Source organism: Mustela nivalis (genome assembly GCF_964662115.1).
Source record: "Mustela nivalis genome assembly, chromosome: 19".
Classification (NCBI taxonomy): Eukaryota; Metazoa; Chordata; class Mammalia; order Carnivora; family Mustelidae; genus Mustela; species Mustela nivalis.
This window is the reverse complement of record NC_139038.1, coordinates 25,728,944-25,756,552: the sequence shown is the minus strand read 5'-3', so window position 1 is coordinate 25,756,552 and position 27,609 is coordinate 25,728,944. Positions and strand designations below refer to the sequence as shown.

General features: G+C 39.5%; 1 protein-coding gene across 2 annotated transcripts in view; it reads right to left on the bottom strand.

Moving 5' to 3' along the window:
* SMG1 (SMG1 nonsense mediated mRNA decay associated PI3K related kinase) overlaps positions 1 to 27,609 on the bottom strand; it is an 83,845-nt gene that overhangs the window by 19,878 nt on the left and 36,358 nt on the right. For both annotated transcript variants that reach the window (XM_082714866.1, XM_082714867.1), the window contains exons 26-51: positions 25,139 to 25,248; positions 24,306 to 24,453; positions 23,778 to 23,937; positions 22,362 to 22,482; positions 18,989 to 19,237; positions 18,387 to 18,671; positions 17,055 to 17,199; positions 16,784 to 16,922; positions 15,388 to 15,618; positions 15,108 to 15,285; positions 14,417 to 14,578; positions 13,636 to 13,853; positions 13,178 to 13,332; positions 11,247 to 11,469; positions 8,916 to 9,162; positions 8,302 to 8,531; positions 6,520 to 6,768; positions 5,888 to 6,026; positions 5,692 to 5,801; positions 5,350 to 5,568; positions 4,375 to 4,565; positions 3,507 to 3,679; positions 3,083 to 3,362; positions 2,345 to 2,617; positions 1,849 to 2,083; positions 1,377 to 1,603 (exon numbers count right to left, since the gene is read on the bottom strand). In XM_082714866.1, coding sequence (XP_082570992.1) covers positions 1,377 to 1,603; positions 1,849 to 2,083; positions 2,345 to 2,617; positions 3,083 to 3,362; positions 3,507 to 3,679; positions 4,375 to 4,565; positions 5,350 to 5,568; positions 5,692 to 5,801; positions 5,888 to 6,026; positions 6,520 to 6,768; positions 8,302 to 8,531; positions 8,916 to 9,162; positions 11,247 to 11,469; positions 13,178 to 13,332; positions 13,636 to 13,853; positions 14,417 to 14,578; positions 15,108 to 15,285; positions 15,388 to 15,618; positions 16,784 to 16,922; positions 17,055 to 17,199; positions 18,387 to 18,671; positions 18,989 to 19,237; positions 22,362 to 22,482; positions 23,778 to 23,937; positions 24,306 to 24,453; positions 25,139 to 25,248 — 5,097 coding nt within the window. The remainder of the gene's footprint in view (positions 1 to 1,376; positions 1,604 to 1,848; positions 2,084 to 2,344; positions 2,618 to 3,082; positions 3,363 to 3,506; positions 3,680 to 4,374; positions 4,566 to 5,349; positions 5,569 to 5,691; positions 5,802 to 5,887; positions 6,027 to 6,519; positions 6,769 to 8,301; positions 8,532 to 8,915; positions 9,163 to 11,246; positions 11,470 to 13,177; positions 13,333 to 13,635; positions 13,854 to 14,416; positions 14,579 to 15,107; positions 15,286 to 15,387; positions 15,619 to 16,783; positions 16,923 to 17,054; positions 17,200 to 18,386; positions 18,672 to 18,988; positions 19,238 to 22,361; positions 22,483 to 23,777; positions 23,938 to 24,305; positions 24,454 to 25,138; positions 25,249 to 27,609) is intronic.

The following is a 27,609-nucleotide window of genomic DNA, read 5'->3' as shown; positions in this document are numbered from 1 at the left end:
TGAAGTAACAGCACCATGACTAAGAAAACTAAGTTTATACTTTAGACATATCTACTTCCTGTAGCATTTAAAAATGAAAAGTTACCTGCTTCAAAATAACCAGGGTGGTACAATTTAAACAAGATAAATAATTTAAACAATTCAAGCAGGTGCAGATAATTACCTGCTTAAGATGGGGAAATGAAGGTCCATTATACTATTCTACTTTCTTTTCTTTGAATTTTCTCACGGGAGGAAGCATGGTAGGTGAACCCATTTCTACTCTCCCAACTACACTTTCTGGAGTAAACCTGATACCAGAATGCCAAAAAAGGAAGTCTTTTTTTTTTTTTTTTTTTAAGATTTTTATTTATTTATTTGACAGAGAGAAATCACAAGTAGTCGGAGAGGCAGGCAGAGAGAGAGAGGGAAGCAGGCTCCCCGCCGAGCAGAGAGCCCGACTCGATCCCAGGACCCTGAGATCATGACCCGAGCCCAAGGCAGCGGCTTAACCCACTGAGCCATCCAGGCGCCCCCAAAAAAGGAAGTCTTAAGTCACCAGAGATAAATGGGCTTACAGCTTAGCCAGCGACACAGTGCATGGCTGGAGGAAACACCCAACCTTTGTAGGTTCCAGAATCCAACTGTTTTTGTAGACTTCAGAGATGAAAAACACCATGTTCAGTATCTAAACACACTTAGAAGCATTCACCTGAAGTACGGCGTACATTCCATGAACTAACTAAACTGATTCAGATGCTTCCATGGAGTCCCAAGGGCTGGCTTAAAAACTACCACACTCCACTTTGTGTGTGTGCAGCACACATACGGTGAAAGAGCAACACTAAAGTACAGCGTGCATGGGATAGAAGTGCACGGAGCTCCACACCCAGCACATGCTGGGTGCATCTGCGGAAACCTCAGTAAGCTCTGCCGGCCACACCAACATCAACTTTGTGGGGGTGCCACAGTACTGTACGTGTGCAAGATGCTGGCACCACAGGAGGACGGAACCTGCACAAGATATCCCTGCACACATGGACTGTGCAGCTTCCTGTGAATCTCTGATTATTTCCAAATAAATACACCCTTTTATCTGAGAGAGAGAGTGAGTGAGAGGACAAGTGGTGGGAAGGGACGCAGGGAGAGAGGGAAGTGGACTCCCTGCTGATCAGGGAGCTGGATGCGGGGCTCGATCCCAGGACCCAGAGATCACGACCTGAGCCGAAGGCAGAGTCACTCAGGTGCCCCCAAATAAATAAACTTCTAAAAAAGATTGGTGTAGAAGCATTTGTAAGGAATTCTATCTGCTGTAAAATTAAAACTAAGCTTGTAGCACGTAGCCCAGAACCTGTCATCTGGTTTCCCCGGCTCCGTCACAGCTACCATTCACTTGCCTGGCGACATCGATGTAATGAGCGTGCGTTTCCTCCTCCAGTCCCATAGCCGCATTTCTTAAATAGGCCTGAAGAGATTCCACTAGAGTCTGTAGGGGAACGCCGTCAGTTGTCTGCTCAATAAGACTGTCCAGCTCATGAAGCATACTTTCTAATGTGTATTCTCCTTTCATTAAACATCTCAGTGCTTCTGGAAATATGATTTGCCGGAAATTTGAATTTAATTCCTATAAATATGTGAGAAATATATTTTAATATTCTCCTAGAGGTTTAATGCCATGTACTAAGAACAAACCTACACAATGGTAACCAACTTCTGGCTACAAACCTCACACTGATCTTTACGTGACTGGTGCAGCAAAATTTAAAGGAGAAAAGTAAAAATTTTGCTTTTCTGAACCAGCAGTAAGAAGTACAATGTTCAGTATCTAAAACAAACTTACCAACTGTAAGCTCATTTAAAAGCACTCACCTGAAGTGAGGTATATACTCCATTCGCTAAGTGGACTGCCTCAGAAGCTTCCATGGGGTTCGGAATGTCTAAGTCCTGGGGCACCAGGTGGCACTGCTTCAGTAACTGCACCAGGCAAGTGACGTTCCCACTCATACTGCAGAGCTCTTCCAAGAACCAGGCTCCATCCCTAGAGGTCAGATCCACCAGCTGCTCCCCAGCACTTGAAGCAGCACCTTCCATCATCAGGTTACGCCTAAACGCAACAAGGTTTGTACAGTGAAACCTCCTAAGCTATGCTTACACAGAAAAGCAGATACCTCAAACTCAGAAAGGAAATAAAGTGCCTGTAATGGTGGGCAAGACTAATAAAAGTAAGGGAATGTCTCAAGTCTGGTATTAACAAAAGTAAGAGAATGCTTAAGTCTGGTATTAAACAAGAGGCACAGGCTATCTCAGTAAGTCTGAGTGTTTTCAGGACAACAAAATGGTCTCAGTACGAAGTTGGCTAACTCACCTTGTAAGAGTACAAAGAGCAGAAATAATAACACTTGCTAGACTCAAAGATCCTTCTTCTCCATTCTCATGAAGGAAAACTTTAATGCAACGTTCAATTTCTTTCAACTGATCCTCACAGACAGGCACAGTGACGGCTTCCTGTTTCAAGCGCTCCACCTGTCTGATAAGCCTGCTGTTGATGTCGGCTGCGTACCGCTGCAGAGTCATTTCTGTGGCGGTGATGAATTGGCACACCGTCGGGGGAGGCTGGGGAGCATACTGCATTTCGTATCTGCGCAGAAAGAGAGGTGCTTGTTTACAATGTAACCACTTCCTGCTTGTAAAGAAAGTTCCCATTTTACACTAGAGAATATTGCCTTTGATTCTCAAACCCTAAACAGTAGAAACCATGATTTCCATTCTTACAGATAAGAAAGTCTCAAGAGCTCAAGTAACTTTCCAAGACGACTTGTTAGTGAGGGACTGCACAACTGAGGTTAGCCCTCTTTACCCCAATCCCATCACTCTGACACTGGGATACATTGTAATTAATTAGGAAAACCACAACATCTTATAAGGGAAAACATGACCTCAAATCCTCTTAAAACCAAGAAAAAACCTGACCCCAATTCAGCTTCCATCCATCAACCACTTCTTTCAGAAAAATGAAATATTACACACACGATAATAATAATGTGAACACAACTTTGCATCTAATCCCGTAAGAAGTCAAGAAAATTAAGTGTGACCAACATACTTCCTGTAGAGTTCTTGACAGCGCTCTACTGTGGTGTTACAGATGAGTTCTTCCATCCAGGTCTTCCACTGCTCAATTCGATGTTTCTGAAATATGGCCTTTGGATACTGCAGAGCTACGGTTGCATAGTGATGCAGCTGTTCCAGACAGCCTCGGAGCACCGAGCGCCTCTGCTGGAGAAGAGCACCCACTTCCCCCTCCAGCTGCTCACACTGGCTAATCAAGTGCGCCTGGCCAGCATTCTGTAGAAAGGCTGTCGCTGGCACATAGCTTGGAGGACCTTTTGGTAAAAGACGATTATTAATTACGGTGAAACGATTCCAAACCAGCAGTCATTGAAAGAAGCACAAACCAGAACCCCACACATAAACAAATACAAAACTCACATGCTCAACATGTGTATCTAAGATAAATCAACCCATACCAAGGTCCATTTGTGAGCTGATCTCCTGAAGCAAACTTGCAAGCTGTGTTGCTTCTAAATTATTGAACGCAGCCTGATAATGTGTTATCCACTGTTCAAATTCATTCAGCTTCACCTGGATTGCTTCCTGAACAGCCCTTTGCTGAGTCTGTAGTTGAGTGTGTTCAGAATACCTAATAAGAGGGAAAAATCTTTTTAATTGCTTCTACCTCCTATATATTTTCATAACCTTGATTTTGTTCATACTTGGGACTGCCTGGTAAGCTCCTTTTCAATCTTAAGGGCACTGCTCAAATGTCCCTTACTTCTCTGGTTTTTCCTATAATTCTCTCAGTTATACTCACATTTTAAATAAAACATTTTCAAAACCCACCACACCTGCCAGGTGTTATCTTTAGTGTAAACAATGGACACTTCACAGACTCATGCAGTGTGTGGCATTTGCATATTTACCCTTTACCAAGCACCTGCACTGTACAAGATTCATTCACTTAGATCATTCTTTAGTTTAATGCTTAATACAGCAAAATAGGCAAAATAACTGCCACTTTACTAATGAATAAGAATCCAGACACAAACTGTAGAGAGAAACCCAAACCTCAGGTTTTCTGAAACCAAGTTCATACTCTAACCCACTATATCCACTTATCTCCCATAATTACTCAAACATTTCAATCAAATATAATAAAGCAGAAAATTTAAGTGAATTTCTATGTATTAATAATTTAGAACTGCAGTCCTTGGGAGAGGTTTTATTATTTATGTAAACTGCTGTAATAATGCTAATTCAAATTGACAATGTTTACACAAATACGAAAATTCTCCTTAATGGCATATATTTAGAAACAAGTGTTCAACACTTTTAAACCTGTGCTGGAGAGTGTGAGAAGGATGGTCCACTCCTTCAGCTCCTTCTAGAAACTCTATTTCTTCTAGTAGTTTGCCTTGCAGTTTTTCCACGTCTGTCAATTGCTCTTGCAAGCTTAGGTATTCATCTAAGCTGCTGTCCAGCTTGGGAAGCACAACCAGCATCTCATCTCTATTCTTAAACCAATTCACCTATGAAAAAATAATTATGATTAGGGAAATTCTTACAGGGTGAACTGTGAGACATGATGACATCTGCCACAAGGATCACATTAGATGGACATCTTATACATATTTTTCTTTTTTGTTTTTAAGATTTTATTTATTTGACAGAGATCACAAGTAGGCAGAGAGAGAGAGAGAAGGGGAAGCAGACTCGCTGCTGAGCAGAAAGCCCGATGCGGGGCTCAATCCCAGGTCCCCGGGATCATGACCCAGCCAAAGGCAGAGGCCTTAACCCACTAAGCCAACCAGGCACCCCTATATATATTTTTGTATTTAAATCTCTTACTTAAACACTGAGGGTGATGGTGCCACATATATTTTACAAATAACGATAACCACTGCAAGTTCACACAGCCATAAACTAAGACTCAAATCTCACAACACCATGCCACACAACATTAAGTGTTAGCATCACTGGCTAACATGATATTAAAATTAAGACTGAGGGGAGACTACCCAAGTAAATAAAACGCCTATAATACTCATTGGTAAACACATTTCAATATATTAAAAAAGGTGTAATTTTTTTTTTAAATCATGGACCCACCTCCAACGAGTTAGAGTGTAATTATCTGTCTTTGTATGGAAGCATTTCCTACTAACAAGACATCAAATTGTCCTATTTCACTGGCCTTTCAGTATATTCATGACAGTCTTCCAAAAATATTTTTTAAAAGATAGCTTTACCCAGCTTTTTGATGGACATGTTAACACTAGTAAAAAGATGGTGACCACTTATCATTGCCTTCACCTTAATTTCAGCTACTCTGGAAGAAAAGAGGCTGCGGGTGATCTCTCGCTCCATCTCTCTCTTGCTCTGCTTGCTCTCAGCCTGCTGGCCCCCTCCACCGTAGACAGCGCCGGCAAACCCCGCCTCACCCCCAGCTGTCCAGTCCACCAGGGGGTCATACACGAAGGCCTCCAGCAATGTCAGCAGAGTCTCTCTGCCACGCCGCATGATGTGTAGAACCTGTTTTCAGAGGTGTTTTAAATCAGGTTTTGCCACAAGTTTCCTTGCTCAAATGTCATTTTTCATTCCACAGGATTTGTTAATTTAACAGGTACATTAAGAGGTCTAAGAGAAAGAGCATACCTGCTCGCATGAAAGCCTAAAAACACCTTCTACTCCAGTTACACCCAGGGCAGTTTCAATATTCTGTGTCATTCGAAAAGGTACTTTCTCAGGAACTCTAAGGCTTTTACCTTGAAAAGAGAAACTGTTATATTTTTGTCCTTTCATCAAAAATATGTGACCCTCACATAAATGTAAAAGTCCAATTTAATTTTACCTTTTTCAAAGCAAACATTGTAATCTATGTGAACCACCTCTCCAGTCGTCATATCAATGAGAACATTATCCAGATGTCTATCTCCCAGGCCAATTATGTATCCGACCATAGACATCACTGCAGTAGATCTGGCATAAGACTAAACAAGAGGGGAGAGGGGGTGAGGAGAGCAAGTTGTAACACCATCAGCAAATTTCCTTCCAACTTGGACTTGATGCTCTAAAATTTACAAAATTCCATAATCCCACTTGTTTCTAAATAGCACTCCTCAGGGATGCTGCAATTGGTCCCAGAGGCTTTGTACTGAGCAGCAACAACACTGTGGTACCTGTTGGTTCTACTTAGTATTTGAATACTGGATTTAATAAAAAAACAACACAACTATTTTCAGCCACCCTAGTTTTTCCTTTCTCAAGCTTTTACTCTTCATTTCATCCATAATCCCCTCTGTTCTGTCCTCACACAGTCATGGCCATGACTTAGAAAATAAACATAATTTAAGACTTGAAGTAAGAACTACCAAGTCTGCAGTGAGACGAAGGGGAAGAGGAGGAAGGTGAACAACAGAGATTAGAAAAGAAGCAGAGAAAAGGAACAGGAATACTCATCATAGCCCAGAACAAAACACATACCTGTGTGACTCTCCACCATTCATCAGGTGTGGTGCAAGATGACCAAAGTTCTTTAGCAAGGAGATTTGGGGGAGTGGCCTCCATTAACTCTTCTAATACCGCCTTCATTACATGAAGAGGCCAATCCCGTCGGGACACATCCAGACTAAGTCCAACTGCTTTTAAAGCGGGGCCAATTTTACTATAATAAAGTTCACTAGGACGAGGTACAATTCCAGGATTCTGAGGAGTCTGGTAAGAATCTTGGGCCTTAAAAAAAATTTTTTTTAAGAAAAACATCAACTTTATTTAAATATAAATATAAAAAGATTACTCTGACTATAAAGTAATATTAAAAAAACTGTGTTTGTGGTTTTCTTTTTTTAAGATTTTATTTATTTATTTTTGAGAGACAGAGTGAGAGAGAGAACATGAGTTTGGGGGGGAAGGGGAGGCAGAGGGAGAAATAAGACTCCCCACCGAGCAGGGAGTCCAATGTGGCACTGGATCTCAGGATCCTGGGACCATGACCTGAGCCGAAGGCAGACATTAAAGACTGAACAGCCGAGGCGCCTTTAAAAACTGGTTTTTGAATGATATTCTCCACCTTCCCAGGCAACCTGCACAGACCAAATAGATAATTCTTCTGGACTATGCATCTTTCTTACAACCTTTCTCTTAATTAAGTACTACCACTTTATTGAAAATGTGGTCCACTGTTCTATTTTCTTGAGCTTCAATTCAAACTCAACATTTACATTCTTCTTTATAACACATAATTCTACTGAAAATTTATCATTTATGCACAAATTTCATTCTTCACTGGTATGACTCAATCATCAACATAAAATTAACAGTTTTCAGAGAAAAATTTATATAGCTCCTCTCTAATTCCCATCTCTCATTTAATGCTCAGTAACTGTTCTGCAGTCTCCTGTGCTTATTTTTTAAATTTGACTCCTTTCAAACTCCTGTTCCTTCCCATACCTACCCTCATTAATTATTTTGGCTAGCTATGGACTTCTGAGGTTGAGACTGTATTAAAACTTATCTTTATTTCCATAGCACTTAGTACTATTCCTGGCATATATACTAAGCACCCAGATGCTTAGCTAGAATGAATTCTAAATTAAATCCCTAGTCTAAATCAAAATCATAAATTTCACAGGCACCAAATATGACATCACAGCAATTATAATATAAGGTTGTCTCTTTTTTACAAACTTAAAAGAAACTGGTTGTCAAAGCTCTCTTATCTGTAAATTTAATTTAGAAGACCCTGGGGCATTGGGTGGCTCAATTAAGTGTCTGCCTTCTTCTTGGCTCCTGATCCCGAGATCCTGTGGTGCGGTGGTTCTATGATGGAGCCCCACATGGCCTCCCTTCTGCTTCTCCTCCCTCTATGTCTCCCCCCCCATTCATTCTCTCCCATTTGTTCTCTCTCAAATAAATACAATCATTAAAAAATAAAAGACCCCTAGTAAGCCCAATAAAAAAAATCACTAAGATGTGAAATATCAGCTTGCTGATTAACCACCACAATACCACCCTACCTGCTCCCCCTGTATTTGTCTAGAATAAGATTAACCAAATGTCACCATTTCCGCATCTTAAAACGTTATTTAAATATGCCTCGGAAACACTTTCCTAGGTATTTCAAAAGTCTGTTCTTAGAACATTTATAAATTTACCAAAATGCTCAAGTACAGAAAACGTATGAGTATTTCATAGAACAAGAAAGAGGTTAATATATGTTTTTCTGGAAATTCAAATAAAAGTACACGTATATCTGAATTTATCAACCTTCTGTGCTTGTAGGGCAGCTTCCCGTTGTTGCCATCGTTTGTAAAGACCAAATAAGGGTGTGGCTCCATCCACCCACTGGATTAGTCCTGATCGTGTTCCTAGTGGCGTTACAGAATAGTGTCGGGCATGGAAACGGGGTGTTTCCTGGCGATTAATTGTAGCAAACATGGTATTCACAATAGACAGGAATTGCATTATTCTCTCATCCAGATGTAAATCTTCTAATCCTATGCAAACAAAATTTAAAGTAGTTAGAGTGGTGACCAAATGGTGTGGGGATGGGGTTACAAATATATCACCCTTGTTGTTTCCTCTCAGTAACAGCAGCAGTCAAGAACTGAGAGCCAAGGAAGCATAACGGGAGCATGAGAGAACATTCCATTCAGTCACAAGGTATTAGACGCCAGCATTATTAGCTGTACGTCAGTTCCGCTTACATAGGCTCTTAAGCAAAGAGAAGATAAGGAATAGAAAATCTTATTACATAGCCTCTAACCACTTCCATTCAAAAATCAGGAAAGATACAAGATAATCCAGGCTATTTACCTGGAACCAACCTCTCATACACAAAACATTCATAATCAAATTAAGGCTCTTCTTTTAAATCCTACCTTTGAAAAGATAAGGATAGCTCTTGCCATCTGACCCTAGAAAGAGAAGTTTCTTTGGCTTGGTTTTGGTAGGTAATATGGTGATGGTTCCGCCCACACTGTGGATTGTGACAGTGTCTCTGGCTGACACTTCTCCAGGAAGAGCAATTTCAGTGTTTGTCATGGCAGCCAGCCATGGGCTGATTTCTTCCAGACGCAAGATATAACTTGCACGTTTCTGTGCTCTCTGTTGCAAACTCAGCATTATCTATATTTATAAGATGGGGGAAAACAGGTTTACATTATCACCACAACACTTACTTTCTTCCACATTCAATTTGGCATAAAAATAAACTTAAAATACCAATACAGATACCGCATATTGTAGTTCCTACATTTAATTTCATGCTATATACGTGGGCCATCCCAAGAGAGGAAATAACTGGTGTGCTAATATGATCTACGTGATTCCTACTTTGTTCAGACTTAGCTCTTTTTCTCTGTCTAAACAACCGATGCAATCATAACAGATGGAAGGAAAGCACTGCTGTGATCACGAAATTCAGGGCTGGTAGCAAGCTAATTTCCCACGTTAAGCTACGTTTTATCAATGCCAAGACAAATCAATTCTTCTTAAAATAGAGCAAAAGATAAAACTGACAGCTTCTGGGTGTCAAGTAGACACACCCTTGGTAGCCACTTGAAAAGCTGGTAACAATTTAGAGCTCTGACCATTTGAAGTATGCAGAATTAACACTAGAACCCCTTCTAATTACAAATAGGGAGTAAATCACATGTACAGTTTGTATCCCCACTTGCAGCTAACTTAATAATGTGCACCAGAATTAATTCTGAGCTCCACTCTCATGTGAAAAATGTTTTATCAATCCTCAGTGAGCTTTGCTCCATAAAAGGAAAAAGACAACTGGACACACTCCAAGTATTCACGGATAGGACACAATGGACAAACTGTAGCATCTTTCCATGTTCAGCTGTATACAAAATATGGATGAATCATAAAAACCAAATGCTGACCCACCCATTATGTAATAAACAGATATATACACACACACACACACACACACACACACATATATAAATACACATATAGACCTATGTGTATATATATGATCTCATTTATATGAAGTTTAAAAACAAGCAGAAACTAAACAATACATCCCTTAAAAATACATCAATAACTTTTTTTTTTAAGTACTTCTTTCTCTTACCTCTTCTTCTGGTTTTCTTAGTTTATTGAAAAGGAGACAAACAAGCAAGAAACTGCTCTTGGAATGCAAGCAAACAAGTTTTGGCTAGGACTCCTATAATAAACTTCATCCTTCACATTAGGGTTCTAGTCTTGTGCTTCTAGCTATTTCTATGAATTTAGTATTCTAGTTTCCCTAGATTGCATTTACTAAAGTCAGATGTCCTCTTTGTTTCTACACCATACCTTTTAATAGTTTTCTCATTGCTAAAGTAAGGAAATCAGGAGCAATAAAGTTAAGGGATAGAGAAAGAAAGGATAAAATAAGAAAAAGCTACAAGGTAATAAATAGGCTCCCTAAATAATGGTGCTGTTGCTATACCAGATAAAAACCAAAGTAAATACAGACTAAGGGGCCCAAAACATAAAAGGTAAGGATTCTCAGGTGCCTGGGTGGCTCAGTGGGCTAAGTGTCAGCCTTCGGCTCAGGTCAGAATCCTAGGATCCTAGGATCAAGTCCATACATTGTGCTCTCTACTCCATCAGGAGCCTGCTTCTCCTTCTCCCTCTGCCCCCTACTCCTACTTGCTTGCTCTTTCTAGTGCTGTCTCTCTCTCTCTCTAATAAATAAAATCTCAAGGAAAAAAAAAAGACAAGGATTCTCAAATATTCAAATATGCTAATCATCCCACTGACTAATCATGCCAATCAGCCTATGGGGAACTGATTTTTCAGTTACTTATAAATATTGATGTTGTTATATGTGACTATTTGGTCTGTCAGAATCCCTAAGAAAGGCTACATAGGTACAAGATCAAATTTTATAATCTTTTATAAAGGTAATAAAGCAAGTCATCAATATTTAGGTCAAGGCCAGACCCCTTCATCAACAACTTTCTTACAGTATATCCTTCCCTAGTGTGAACCCTTTATACATAAAAGTTTGCTCCCCCAGGCCCATTTGCTCCCAAATTCTCAAAATGAAGAAAATACCTTTCCCCACATTCCTTAGAAATTGGTCATAAGCTGCCTTCCATGGACCTACAAAATCTCTCACATTCCAAGTAAGGAGAGTCCCCATATTTGAATTTTGTATTTCATACGGAATTTCCCATTTTAGTGGCATTCTTGAGATTTTTCTGTACCTCTTTAAATGGAATCCAGCTGCTTCCAGGCTTTGCAGGATTTGATGGTGTCTTCAGCTTTTCAAGAGCATTTTCAATTGCTTCCCCATAGTTATCCTGAAACCACTTTTCATGAGGAGTTTCTGCAGGGGCTGCAGTGATGCTCCTTACATGCTCCAAAGCAAACACAATGGGCTTCATCAAAGCTGTGTGCTTTTCCCGCATGATTGCAATTTTCTCTTCCCTGACCAGGAAGACATAAAGAGTTTTACAAACATGGAACAGTTTAAATGCATCTACTGTTAAATAAACAGTATAAAAGAATAAGCTAAAATAAATAAAATATTAGCACAATAACTTATAAACACAGCATTATAGGAGCGCTTGAGTGGCTCAGTCGGTTGAGCCTCTGCCTTTGGCTCAGGTCATGGTTTCGGGGTCCTGGGATGGAGCCCCACGTCAGGCTCTCTGCTCAGTGGGGAGCCTGCTTCCTCCTCTCTCTCTGCCTGCCTCTCTGCCTAATTGTGATCTCTCTGTCAAATAAATAAATAAAATCTTAAAAAAAAAAAATAATAAACACAGTATTGTAAAATGTCCAGCCCACAAAAAGGCAGCTTTTAAACACGTGGCACTGGGAAAACTGGATATCCACTCACAAAAGAATGAAGTCAGACCCTTACCTTCTTTAGACTATTATGTAAAAAAACAATAACCCCAAATGGATCAAAGACCTTAAGACCTAAGACTCTCGGAAAAAATATACGGGAAATGCTTCTGGACACTGGATTTGGCAAGGACTTCTTGAATATGGCACAAAGCATGGGCAATAAAAGAAAAAGTACAGAAAAATGGGGTTAATATATCAAACTCAACTTCCATGCAACAGAAAACACTATTAGGGGCCTGGGTGGCTCAGTGGGTTAAGCCTCTGCCTTTAGCTAAGGTCATGATCCTAGGGTCCTAGGATCAAGCTCGATGTTGGGCTCTCTGCTCAGCAGGGAGCCTGCTTCATCCTCTCTCTCTGCCTGCCTCTCTGCCTACTTGTGATCTCTCTCTCTGTCAAATAAGTAAATAAAATCTTAAAAAAAAAAAAAAGACATTATTAAGAGAGTTAAAAGAATGCACAAAATGGGAAAAAATATTTGCAAATCATTTATCTGAAAAAGGGGTTAATATCCAGAATACAGAGCAAACTCCTAAATCAACAACAACGAAACCTCCAAACAACCCAATTCAAATATGGGGAAAAGACTTGAATAGACATTTCATATAAGAAAATATTCCCATGATCAAAAGGCACAAAAGAAGAAGCTCAACATGTCATTAGAGAAATGCAAGTCAAAACCACAATGAGATACCACTTTGCATCCATTAGGATGGCTGCTATATTAAAAAAAAAATAAATAAATATTGGCAAGGATATGGAGAAACTGCAACACTCATGCATTTTTGGTGGGAACGTAAACTGGTGCAGGAAACTGTTTGGTTGTTCCTCCAAGTTAACAACAGAGTAACAATATGATCCAGGCAAATCTACTGGATCATATACAAAATAATTGAAAACAGGGGGTCAAACAGACACTTGTACACTCATGTTCACAGAACACCGTTCTCAATAGCCAAAAGGTAAAAGGAACCCAATGTCCATCGACAGACAACTGCTAAACAGAAGGTGGAATACGCATACAATGGAGTATCACTCAGTGCTAAAAGGGAGGAAATTGTCATATGTGTTACAACATGCACGAACCTTCAAAACATGCTAAGTGAAACAGGCCAGACACAAAGGGACAAATACCTTTGACTCCACTTACATGGGGTACTCAGAGTAGTCAAATTGCGACTGAACTTAAAATTGGTTAAAATAAGAAATTTTGTGTTTTGTATATTTTACATTATAAAGGGGTTTGGGAGCAGCTTCATCTTCAGAATAGAAGTGTACGAAGACATACTTGCGTAAGGTATTGTTGTTCTGGACTCTCTTCACCTCATCTTCCAGCTGCTGGATCCGTCTCAGGACATACATGTGTTGCTGTAACAGAACTCCCAGCCAGAGCTCATCCCAGAGGACAGTGACCCTGCGCAGCTCGGCCACAAGCATCTGAACCTGCACAAACAGCACATCCAGATATGCTCATCTACAAGTTCATATCCAGCAGTCTTGCCAACACTAGAAATTACATGTTCAGTGTGTGCAACTTTTGTTCATTATACGATCAGAGAACCTTGACTAGTGATTCTATAAATACACATTTATAAAACCAATCCTGCATTGTAAAGCCAATTTCAATTATTCTAAAAGCCTTTTTGTTCTTCAGGTATCATTTCCATGTTTTGTTTAGGTTGTTTTTTAGGGGAGGGAGAAATGTAATAAAAATTGTTTAAAAAGCTTATAAATTGTGCTTTATACCTGTAACACCATAGTGGGGTTTGCAGAGGACAGCTTATCCACAATTTTGCTGTAGCAATCCTGCATCATGGCTTGGTCTTCATTCAATCCACTTTTAGGTTCATCCTTATTGCTATCCTGAGAAGCAGGAGGGCTCCCTCCCTCACATTCAGAAACCAGCAACTCTTCTCCTTGAATATTGCCAAGCAAAGTTGGAATTGCAGAGGAAAACTTATTTCCTATAAGAAAATGGAAGAATTAGGTAGGCTTTGGATGTTTCCCCTATGTGCGTATGTTGAGTTAAGGAAAACATTGGTTATCTATTCAACTCCAGAGCACTCACTTAACTAATTTGCTTTTCATGCACTGAATTAACCAAATCTCATGGACATTTCCCTTGCCACAGGTAAGCTTTTATATTTCTATTTTAAGCAAATGGACGATAATGAAAAATAAATAAATAACAATTCTCAACAAATTAAGAAAGCATCTTCTCGCAGTCAGAACCTAACGCTTGGTTTCATCCTTATCTACCATTTACTCAGCTCATCGGTGAACCTGTGCGCACTGGCACAGTTTCTCTAAGCCTAAATGGGTTACTGTGAACATGAAGAGCATGTGTAAAGCACATGCCCTAGTCCTGGACACAGCAGTAACTACCTCAATAAATGACAATTATTATTACTGAAAAAACCAAAAACTCCATCAACTCTGTAACAGAAAGCTGAAAAAATTTTTACCTAACAGACATTATCTGCAGAATAGTTTATACTTAACGTAGCAGTATTTTAATATTCCATACCTGAAGCCTGTGACTCAGTACTAAGTGATATGGTACCCACTATTGCAGGGTACAATATGAGATGTGGGGAATCTTGAGCCACTCGGCAGAGAAGGTTACAAATACTCTGGCGCACATATACTTCGGGATGGTTTAAGCGTGAGAAAAGCTGTGGGATAATTCCTTCAGGATAAGAAAGAAGGATAAAGTTATTAAAAACTGTCAACACAGTAGATGCAAAAGCATAAAACCTGATGTGTGTCAGAATCAGTTCTAAGAGCCTCAAATTTCTCCCTGTGATAACAAAGAACCCTAACAATAGTTCTTGATTTGCAAGTCTGGTTAGGGTACAGAGCTATAATCAAAATGCAGAGCAATTCAACAATGTTCTGGCAAACTGTATTTTCTATGAATGCCTGTAAAGACAGAGATAATTTTTAACAAAGGGCATACTACAATTTTTGAAACTTATTTTCACCACTGTCTCCAAAATTCATTTTGTATCCATTAACGCTCCTGTCAACCTTCTAGTTCTCTGAAAGGTAGGAGAGGAGAGAATGTAATGTGCAGTTCCTGGTGTCCTATCAACTAATGTAGGTGCTCTATAACACATTAAAATAATAAACATAAAGAAACTGCAATTTTTAAAAAATTGTCTTATGTATCCTACCCAGAAATAATTGTTCCTGAAACCTTTTATTCAGACTATTACCTCTCCACGGAGCAGTAGGTGTTGTTTCCAAGCCATGTTCCAGATACTGCCTGAGCTCGCCGGCATGCTTCACGAGCAACCTGAGCAAGCGCAGTGTGGCCATCACAATCACATCATCAGTGCTCTGCTCTGCTCTGTGACTCAAATGTAGCCTGGGGTCATCTTCATCTAAAGGAATCTAAGGGGGGAAGGTGAAAGGCAAAAATAAGAATACTGTTTTCGTCTGCTAGGAAGGAAATGTCAAATACATCCTCTTAGACCCCAATGTCATGCTACCTACCTGACCAGCATTAAGTTTAAGGAAAGTAAAATAGGCGCTGCAAGACAGCTTGTATAGGCTGAAGATTCTATCTACGACCTTTCTCCATACTTTGATAACTCCTTCTGTTGCACTTTCATCAAGTTCTGAAAGCCACGGGCAGCTTGAAATTAACTGACGCCAGATAACATCAACCATGTCATCTTCCTCATTATCTTCACCTTCTGTTATCTGAAGCGTTATATCTTCATCCTGAAGAAAATTTGGGCATAAAATGCTACCTTTTTTAAAGCAAACAGAAAGGGGGGGGAGGGGGTACGTGACTTTCCTATCCTATGAAAGCATTTTTCTTGCTTATGAAAAATTAAATTATTTCATTTAGTTTCACACACCCTAAATTAATGTCATTATGCTCCTCTGTAAGATATATTTACTAAAGTAGCTAATGAAGGATTTCAGACTTTGCTTTTTGGTACTTTAAACGCTTCTAAGTTACAATACAGTATTCTGCCTGCAGAACATTAAATGTAATCTGTTCAAAAGCTTGAGGCTTGAATGTATACCAAATTCACTCCCAACAGCCTTTACTCTCTTTACAGTAAGGGGCACATACACAACGCCAGCTCTGGAGGACACTGATACATGCTGGTCTAGAGCAAGATGAGTCAGTACACGTTAGCCTACGAAATAAAATCCAAGCTTTTAAAGTCTACTTAAAATCTCAATAGCTCTAACATTCTAGAATTAACACAACTCTGACCTGAGAGAGAATAAATCCTACAGCTCATTTAGTCTACCAGTTTTCAACTCTGGCTATGAATTAGAATCAGCTAGTAAGCTTAAATACATACACCCATGTCCACACTCAGAGTACTTGGGGTGGTATTCAGGCACAAATGTGCTTTAAAAGGTCCCAAGCTAGTGTTAAGAACCTAATTTCTGATCAAAACAATAATTAAAAGAGAAATTTAATTCACATAAAATAAATTTCACCTATTTTAACAGGATCTTAAGGAAAAGATTTCTCAAGGTATACATTCTCCTTAGAAAAGTATCATAACTCACTTTCATCTTAAAACTCAAAGTTTTGATTTGTAAGAGTACCTGCCTAACCTCCATTCAACATGTAATCAAGTATATGTGATCAGCCTCTTCAAAATCAGTAATTTTTTTTTAAAGAGTTGATTTGTCAGAGAGAGAGAGAACAAGCAGGGGGAGTGGCAGGCATAGGGAGAAGTGGGCTCCCTGCTGAACAAGGAGCCTGATGTGCGACTCGATTCCAGGAACCAAGGATCATGACCTGAGCATAAAGGCAGATGCCCAGCTGACTAAGCCACCCAGGTGTCCCCAAAATCAATGAATTAAAAAAGTGATCTTGACACCAATTCTCCCAAACACTATATGATGTTTTCCTTGCCTGAATCCCCGCTGGACGACACACAGCCTGTCCAAGAATACCAAATATTCTCTCTTTTTCTTCTTCAGTTATAGTGTCTGGAAGCAGATTCTGAACTTCAGATTTTTCTCTAGGCAGCAGACGAACACCTTCTCCCTGACTATAAAAATAAACAAGTCACTGGTTCCAGCTACCAACACTTGTCATGTGAAGCTACCAAAACATGTCAGCAGACATTTCAAATCTCTATCTTGCAATGTATTAAATAAATTACACATTTCAACATACATACCTAGCATTATCAACCACCTTTCTGCCCCACCTATACGCCCAACTAGCCAGTGCTGCCCAGGATTTGGCTACTTCAGGTGCCTGTACTGAAGATAGGTGATACAACTGTCCCAAAATGAAGTCAGGTTCTCCAACTCCAATATGCACTGCCATAATGGGGGGAAAAAAAAAAGAAAGAAAGAAAGAAAGAAAGAAAAACGAAAGGACTCAGCAATGTTACATTCATAAATTTCAAATGGCATTCCTACCAACATTTTAGAATTTTATTATCTGTAAGCTATCTCTACGTCCCAGAATATTACAGTACAAAATTTGATCCAAAAACACATCTTTATTATGCTTTCCTCAAAGGCTAATATATTGAAATCATCACTCAGCTTCGCAAGGCAGCTTAAATTATCACCATGTAAACCATATAAATATCTTTCATGACACTGAACCTTATATAAAACAGTTCAGGCATCACATGTGTTGTACAACGTCTTAAATTCTAGTTATGACTGGCTCGTTCCTTGTGATTAGGTTAAGACTGAACATTCTGGCAAAAATAATACATAGGTGATCACTATACAATCTCACTCAGTCAGAAATTCATGAAGTAAATATCTTTATTCACAGTTTAGGAGTGAAGAAACCACCTGCTATAATGCCATTTGCCAATATAAGATTTATAATAATCACAGGACACACCCCTTATGAATATTAAGACTTTGAATTACATAGATTATAATTATAAAATAATTATAGTTATAATTTTATAAAATATTATAAGACTAACCTAAGTAATTAGAATCCTAGGCTTCATAAAAACCAAAATCAAAGTACATTCTCATCAGCAAAGAGGTTACCTATGTCCCACTCTGTAAAACCTGAACAGAACAGACACTCACACTGAATGAATTACCCTATTTGTCAAGTAGTTTTCTATTACTGCCACCAGCGTCGGAATGTGAAACTTTCATCTTTGCTTGAGTTTCTGTGCTCTACCAGCCAAGGAGACCCCAGGCAACTACTGTGTACCTTTCCGGCTCTTTCAAGTGTGAGGAGGAACTCAGGTATCTGCAGTCAGACTTTCTTGCCGGCAAAAACATCTAAGTCCATAAAAGCACTGTGGCTTGGGAAAAGCCTGTGGAGTAGTTAGGTGACTTCCACAGTGGCATTAGACACTAAACAAATGTGTTTTAGTTACTTCCAGACAGTATAATACATTAAATTTCCATGCAAACAATTTTTGTGGGAAATTACGGCCAGCATAATATTATAAACTTTAAAATAATGGAGAAGTAACTTCTAAAGCTGGTATGTTAAAGCTAATAAAATAAAGAACTCCTACCTGTAGATTCGCTCTCAATCCGAGGATACTCTTCTTCCATGGTATTAACAGATGGCAGTTCTATTAAGGCAAGTATGTTTTTAGACAGAGTAGAAAGGCCTGTGAAGTTCTGCTGTTGCTGAGCTCTGTAAACCTGTTTCAGCTGTCCTGAAATTTCTTTCCATTCTGCCTGGATCCATTTAGCCAGTGTGAGGATTGACTTGGCAACTGCATATTCAGCTTTGGCAGACTTGCAGAAAGATATGGCACAAGAACTCAACATCTCCATTGCATGTGTTGACTGACCTACAGAAAACCAAAATCCAGCCCTTAGAAGCCTTATCTGCAAATTATTAACAGTATTTCAGGGTAAAGTAACATTGTAAATTCAGTGGTAATCAATGATCTCTAGGAGCATTACTTTGATATACTATAACAAAATCACCTTTTTCTCAAGCACCAAATTACAAAGGTTATAAATTGATTAGAAGTAATTTACTATTCAAGATCCAAATATTCTGCCACAGCTGAAAAATATAATCTTTTATTGCCTTACATCATACATATTTCAAACACAGGATCTTCATTTTACTCATACATTAAGCACAGTTCATTTTACTAACCTGCTGTATATAGCAATTTGGTTTTTTCGATATCAAGTTCAGGCCCCCATTTTTCATCCACTTGACCTTGAGTTGATAGTTTTTTAAAATGCTGGACTAAATCCTGTGCAGTAGTAGTCTTTCCGGGCTGAACCTCACTACACTGTGCCAGCAGTCTTGTTGCAAGTGACACATTGCCTCGTTTTCTAGCAAATTTTGCTGCTGTTAGACCTAATTCCATGAGATGGCTTCTAATTGGAACGGTTTGTTCTGGAGGGGGGGAAAAAAGTTGCATTAGTCCTTGATTGCTCTAACCCAGACTGCATGGAAACATGACCAAAAGTTCTTCCCCAGCCATTTTCCATTTTCCCTTCCCTACCAACTCCCTAAATAAAGATAACCCATTTTTCGTTATCTTTAAATCCCTAGCAGCTAGCACACAGCTTGGCATATAATAAACAGTACGTTTGTTGAAATAAATGTAAGCAAATGATGAAGCAGACAAAGTAAAAATCATTCACTGTAAGAAATTTGTTTTTCAGTTCCTAGATCTTCTAACTAAAGAGAATAAGCCAAAGTGTGGTGAAAAAGCTAGACCAACTTGCTCTTGTTGTGGAAGTACCCTCTGCCCCCCTCTCATACCATTCTCTTGGGAGAATTTCTGAAGAATCCTTCGTCCCCTTCTCATCCACTACCCATCCGCTAAAACTCCTAGTCCTCAGGGTCAGCCCTAGACTCTCTACTCTTCCCACTCGGCATGTTCTCCCTGGACAGTATCATCTGTTCCTGTAGCTTCAATTACCATATGAATGCTGAGGACTCCTGAATCTTTATCTCTAGCCAGACCTGACATCTGAGCCCCATCTGCCTACCGGTCACTTACACTCAGGTATTTCAAGGACACTTTTTACCTGTGTCAAGTGGAATCCATTTTCTACCACCCTCCAAACCTTATACTTCCTTCTGTTATTCCTTTCTCAAGGAAAGGCACATGATCCACCTGGCTACCTAAGCAGGTGCCTGCCAGTTATCTTAAGACTCTACCCACAGCCCTCATATCATATCATATCATATTTTTTTCTATCCTTACTGCCACAACCTTGGGTACTTTAGCAGGAATTTAAGCCTAGCCGGTCCCTCTGACCCCTAAGTGTTATCCTCTTCTAGTTCATTCTCCAACTTTCAACTAAAATCATCTTATACAAAACTAAATCTTTAACACTTAACTTCCCTTTGATGGATTCCCACTGCACCTCTGACAAAACCCCAACTCCCGAATTTGCCTTGAAAGGCACTGATGCCTTCCATTTCATTCCAGTCTCAATCTCCTTCTACTTCCTCTCTTCCCACTCTCCCTTAGGAATCCTTCATTATTGCCTGCTGGCCTTTACATATTATTTTCCAACCAGTCTACTGCCTTCCATCTCATCCTTACCTCCCTCAGGAACCAGCTTAAATATTACTTCCTCCTCAAATCCTGTTCTGACTGATCCCTAGGACTAAATTCATACCCTCATTGTACGTTCACCATGTACATGCACTTCCACTCAGCACACCATAATGCTGTCCCTTGTTTGAGTTCAGTTTTCCCTGCTAGACGCTAGAATCCCTGTGGTCCCTGGAATGCAGAAAACAGGCTTGTCTTGTTAACTGTTACATCACAACTTCGAGCACATACTTCATAAGCACTTGCTGAAGAAGGGGGAAAAAAGTGAGGAGTGGAATTGTGTCTCCAAATAAAACCACTGGGTTACTGACTTGGTATTCCCAATTTTAAAACTTGTTCAATAAGGGAAGGATGAGGAAAAAAGATATCTGTAGTCCTGTTATACACCATCCTCTGTGCTGGGGCTTTTATATGCCTTGCCTCATTTCCTATAATCCTTAAAAGAATCTCCTGAGCAAGGCAATATCCTCAACTGAAGAGGAAAGTGCCTCTGAAATTTAATGACTTGCCCTAAGGTCCTTCCATTTGCAAATGCTGGGCTAACAATCCAAACAAGGGTATATGGCAAGGAGGGTCCAGGTGAGTCACAGTTCCCAGTAATCACTGGGCAATCCCAAATCCATACGCCAACAAAACCTTACTTGAAATTTAATACACAAATATATTAAGCTTAGCTATTTTTCAACTAACATTCTATAGAATTCTGTCAATTTTTCCATTTTTAAGCAATAAAGTAAATTGCTAGCATCTCTTTAACATGACAGACATTTCTTTCTTAAAAATGAGATCTACAAAATCAATCAATCAATCAATCCTACTTACAAAAAAGAGAGACCTACTAATATTTATACAAGTACTACTTCTCTAAGTATTCATTTGGAGTGTTTAAAAACTTAACATTCACAATACATTGTATCTGACAAAGAATCTGTATCCAGAACAAACAAACAAGTCTATGACTTGATTAAAAATGGGCAAGATGGAAACACTTAACAAAGTAAGACATACAATCGTCACCATGCAAAAAAATGCTTAATCTCATTAATCACCAGGGAAATGCAAATAAAAACACAATGAGGTACTACTATTACACTGGTGCCAGTGACTAAAATTAAAGACCAGCACTACAAGGATGTAGATGCCAGAAGAAATGTCCAAACACTTTCTAAGAAAATGCCAAACTATTTTTTTTAATATTTTATTTATTTATTTGACAGACAGAGATCACAAGTAGGCAGAGAGGCAGAGAGAGAGAGGGAGAAGCAGGCTCCCTGCTGAGCAGAGAGCCCGATACGGGGCTCGACCCCAGGACCATGAGATCATGACCTGAGCCGAAGGCAGAGGCTTAACCCACTGAGCCACCCAGGCGCCCCAATGCCAAACTATTTTTAACATTAAACTATATAACCCAACAATTCTACTCAGAGGCATTTACTCAAGAGAAACACAAATATACGTCCACCCAGAGACCTGTACATGAACTTCATAGCAGCTTTATACAGTAGTCCAAATTTTAAAATAAACAACTCCAATATCCACCAAAAGACCCAGAGATAAATTACGGTATATCCACAAAATGCACAGTACTCAACAATGACAGGAAGGATCATAGTACTGCTATACAAAACATAGGGGAACCTTAAAAATAAAATGCTGAACCAGAGAAGCCAGACACAAGAGAGTTCCATGATTCCATTTATATAAAACGTTAGTAAAGACACATCTAATCTAAAGTGACAGAGAACAAATCAGTGGTTGTCCAGGAACAGGAGAGATGGCAGAGGTGACTGAGGCATTAGAAAACCTTTTGGGATAAGACAAATGTTTTCTACCTTGGTCGTATTGAGGGTTATACTGATGAAGATGTGTCAAAACTGGAACTGTACGTTTAAAATGTGTAAACTACATCTCAATCAAAGCTAGTAAAAAAAAAAACAACCTAATTACCTTTTATCTTCTCCAACAACTGACTCTGGTACATGGTGTATCTTAATGCCTGCATCCACGGTCTCACATCATGCTGTTTACATGAACGCAGAGCTTCACTGTAGAGTGGAATAAGACAATCCTGCCAGAGAAAAACCAAAACTACTTAATGTAAACAGCCTCTTTATGTGTTTGTAGGTTGAGGTAAGCTGGGTCCCTCATAAGCCAGCTGCTCCAGGCTCATCTCTTAAACTCATTTATTGATATCTTCAATATCTCCTAATCACAAGAGGAAAGACACTCTAAGACACTCTAAGGGCAAAATCTTTGCTTTGGGGGGAAAAAAAAGTCCAATTTATCAGTATACTTATCAATAAAGCACTTCTTAAAAAATTAAACATAGCATATTTAATATAAAGCAGAAGTTGAATTACAGAGAAACATTAAACTATTGCTTTGTAAGCAGATTCTCAAAGACTACAATTCCCTTGGGAAGGGCCCATTTTGGTTAAACTTTACCCTATCTGGGAAGAGGATGAAGTGTCTTCATTATTATTTAGTTCTTTTTTTTAAAGTAAGTTCTTAGCCCAACACAGGGCTTGAACTCACAACTCTGAGATCACGAGCTGCATGCTCTACCAACTGAGCCAGCCAGGTGCCCCTGAGAGTCTTTGTTTTAATCAAATCTAAAATTTATAACATCTTTCAATGGAAAATATATTTACATACACCAACCCTTCTTTCAAAAAAAAAAAAAAAAAAAAGAAAGAAAGAAAGAAAAGAAAAAATAGGGTGCCTGGATGGCTCAGTGGGTTGAGCTGCTGCCTTCAGCTCAGGTCATGATCTCAGGGTCCTGGGATCGAGTCCCGCATCGGGCTCTCTGCTCAGCCAGGGAGCCTGCTTCCTCCTCTCTCTCTCTGCCTCTCTGCCTACTTGTGATCTCCCTCTATCAAATAAATAAATAAAATCTTAAAAAAAAAAAAAAAAAGAAAAGAAAAGAAAAGAAAAAATAACCAATTAGCCATCCTTGAAATGATGTATCTTGGGTTCCTCCATCTGCGTCACACTGTCCTGAAATGAAAATGTGCCTGAAAATGACCTTTTAGATTTCTTGATTTACTAGCTTGTCCAACAAATGCTATAAATGCTACTTTAAAAATAAAAAAAAATCTTGGGGCGCCTGGATGGCTCAATCACTTGGGTGTGATTCTTGGTTTTATCTCATAGGTCACAGGACTGAGCCCTACGCCAGGTTCCATGATGAACAGGGAGTCTGCATGAGATCATCTCTTCCCTCTGCCCCTTTTCCAAGCTCTCTCTTTCTCTCAAATAAATAAATCTTAAAAAAAAAAAAAAAAAAAAAAAAAAAAAAAAAAAATTCTACACGAATGCCTGTTAATGTTCAGAATACCCTGATAAGGATACACATATACACACCTCTGTGGAAAGTCTGTTCGAAACTGTGTTCTCCAAAGCAGAAGAGCAATACAGCTGTAAGGTACTTAGAACTGGAAGAGACTGTGAAACTGTTAAAGTAGAAAGTCTCAGTGGTCCAATAGCTATGCGGGACGTCTGCTTCAAGTACTTTACCACATTCCTGAAACAAAATATTCACTGTCAATCAATAAATGAGATTTTCCAATCTGCATAATCACTGAAAGGATAAGACCGTTTGGTAAGATGGTACTACAGTGGCATCCAAAGAGGAGGAAGGAAGAGGAAATGCCTTCCCTCTAGTAAAATGACATAAGTCAAGACAGGCTTCTGGGGATTTCTACAGTTTATTTAGTTTCAACCTCTACGTATGTTGCCAAGTGGCATTCATGTATCGTATGACTTCTACAACTAAAATGAAGCTATCATGACTAACACTGAAGTGATCATGTAACTGACTCCGCCCCCAAAGTATATGTTTACCATATAGCAAGACATAGTGCACATTAACCCCCTTTGGATTGAACTTACTCAGTTATGGACTGCCACTTCTGATCTTGTTCTATATGGTTTAAAGCAGTTGCCAAACAAACAGAACTTCTCAACAACTGAACTTCAATAGATTTCTGAAGTTCCCTTGGATCTGGACTTAACATGTTAGGAAGCAGTTTTTTCATATCTACAGAAGTTAAATAAAATCCATTAAGTTAATATGCTTTTAATATGTGATAAAATATTTTGACAGTATTAAAAAGTTATCACCAATGAATACATTCTTTCATATTTAAATTCAGGCAGCTGAACATTACGGTTAAGCATTTCTAATAGCTATATAAAACTTATAGTCCACATTCAAATTATATCTCAGACCTGCCTCAAAACAACTGAGTTCCGTAGTTCAAAAATCAGTAAATCAACCACTACATTTAAAGGGACAAATCTAGCCCTACTTTGCAAACCTTACTGAATCTAGCAACTCAAAGCTAACACACAAACTACTCACAATACTAACTTTAGGATAATATTTTACAGAATATTCCCAGTTGTGGTAAGGAAGTTAATGAACCACATTAAGAGGTCAAGAAAAATATTTAGCTTAAAGACTAAATACTTAAACTTTTTCAAATGTGGCTAGATAAATCTCCAAGTCTTATAATAGCCTTTTTTTAGTTTAATTTTATTTAAACTGTTTTCATTTGCCAAATCAAATAGAAGTAAAACAGACCTAAAGATGTTCCTTTACATAGAATTTGGCCCCAAAATAAATGTACAAAAATGTCCAGATTTTCCAGGAAATACTAAATCAAATATCTTGAGCAACTTGTCTATAAAATACTTAATTCTAAGATTATTATTTCAAATACCTATTTTCTCTTTTGATCCTCCAGCAAGTAGATTGATATTTTCTCCTGGTAACAATTCTAATTGCTCAGTACATTCAACAAATTCTCCAGATTCAAAACTGCTTAGTGACCTGTAATTAAAATACCAGTTAGCTTGTATTACACCTATCCAGCCCGTGGGACCATTCAAAAAAAGTAGAACGAATTCTAGAAAAACACAGCACAGTTACATAGCATTCTCTTGATGAGAATAGGCCTTCATTTTTTATTTCTATTTTGAAGATGTGACTACCGACTTAATTAGCACTAGAACTGGAGCAGTGAACCAGAAAGCCACAGCTGTAGTCATACACAGTCTAGCATAACCACCCCTCCATGTTTCCTTCCTCTTTTTGAGCCTGTTATCCTCAGGGGCCCATCCAACAAACTGACAGATCAGATCTCTGAACGGCAATGCCAACATCTGATTCTCCCCAAACTATCTCTATATTTGCTACATGGGCCCATCCCCCACCTAAAACCCAGGCCCCTGGAGGGTTCCTGTTCTATTATCTCATCCTTCCAACCTATCCTACCTTTCACTGCTGGCCTCCCTCCCTCTCTCCCTTCTCCAGTGTGTTTCATGGAAGCTGTTTCTCTTCTTTCAAAGAATTCTTCCTTTCCATCTCCTTATGTCATCTGAAGATGGTGGTGCCTCTGAAATTCCTTTAGTCCCGTGGCAACAATGCTAGGACGAGAAGCCTTCTAGCTCCCCACCTACTGCTGCCACTTTCAGAGCACTCACTCTGTTCCCATTCTTACTATAGCTGCTTTCCAACCAAGAAGATGACTCAACTTCTTCATCCCTCTCTCTCTTTCCCATTAATCACTCATCTTTTCCTGTCCCTCTTACTGTATCCCTGTTTTACAATGCAGCCTGAATTCAGCACTAGCAATGTAACATCAAGGACTGTACCTACCCCCACCTTATAAGCTCAAAGCCAGGACCAAGGCAACCAAGTGCTTCTCATGTGAGCCGCAAATGATGAACTGTCAAGGTTTGGTGACAACACCTTTATCATTCCTGCCACTAGAGAGTCTGAGCCCTCTCCAGTGGCAGGTTCCATGCATCCCCGCTAGACTCTACAATGCCCCATTCTCTCTGCTGATGACTAACTCCTCAAAACACACACACACACACACACACACACACACAGCCACACAGGCTTTCGTTTCCTCTACTCTTACCCTTAATTCACCATCTACTTGTTCATATGCAGCTACTTTCCTTGGGTTCAAAAAAAGGCAGGGCCCAGTTAATCCTTAAATCAATGTTCTTTATCCCGTTTCTTCAGCCTCTGCTTTCCAATCACTCCTTCCCCTAAGCTTAAAGGAACACTAAATCTCTCCAATACTTCAAGTAAATACACAAAATTCTCCTCTAGCCACAGCTTCCTCTCCTTGATTTCAGGAAAAACTCACTACCCAAGTAACCTTTAGAGCTTTTGATTTCCAAGTTTCTTCACCACTCGACAGTATTCAGCCTGGCTGCTTCTCCTTCTCTTTCTCTGCAAAGCTCTTCCTGCATGCCATCTCTGGAACTCCTGACAAGGTGGACGACCCCAGTCTGGTTCTCCTACAACTCAGACTCTTCCTTTCTCAGTGTCTTTGTTTTTATCAATGGCTTCCTCTCCCCTCCTGTAAAAAAGGATTCTGACCTTGGCCCTCTTTACTTTACTTTTCACTTACCCATCCCCAGAGCTTTATGTTACTTGGTAGCTTACAAAAGGCTCTGGAACAGAGCCAGGGAAAAGAGGGTCTTTTACTGTCACCTACATACTAATGATCCCCAAATCATTCTCTAGCTTAGATACCTCTCCTGTGCTCCAAATCCAATTCTTTACTGCTTATTGAGCAGTCTCCTCTGCATGTTTCATAAGCACCTTAAACACACCTCATTGTCCTGTGTGCCCCTCCTTCAATTACTAGTGTCTGTTCTCCCTCTACCACTGTCCCACAGACCAGTGGTATACATACGGCCACCCTTGCCATCCACCTCCAGTCTCTTGACAACACAGCAGAGTGAGGTCAGGTCAGAACATGCTTCTCCTGTTCAAATCTCACCTAAGATTTTCTGTCTTATTAAGAATCAAAGTCCTCGGGGCGCCTGGGTGGCTCAGTGGGTTAAGCCACTGCCTTCGGCTCAGGTCATGATCTCAGGGTCCTGGGATCGAGTCCCGCATCGGGCTCTCTGCTCGGCAGGGAGCCTGCTTCCCTCTTTCTCTCTCTCTCTCTCTCTGCCTGCCTCTCCATCTACTTGTGATTTCTCTCTGTCAAATAAATAAATAAAATCTTAAAAAAAAGAATCAAAGTCCTCAGAGTTACCACCTACTCTCTACCCTTATTTCTTATTATTCACCTGCTTCAACAAGAATGGCCTCCAGGGCATTTCCAGAACACTAAAACCACATCACTCTTACATCAGATGTTTCCTCAAGTCTTTGCTCAAATTG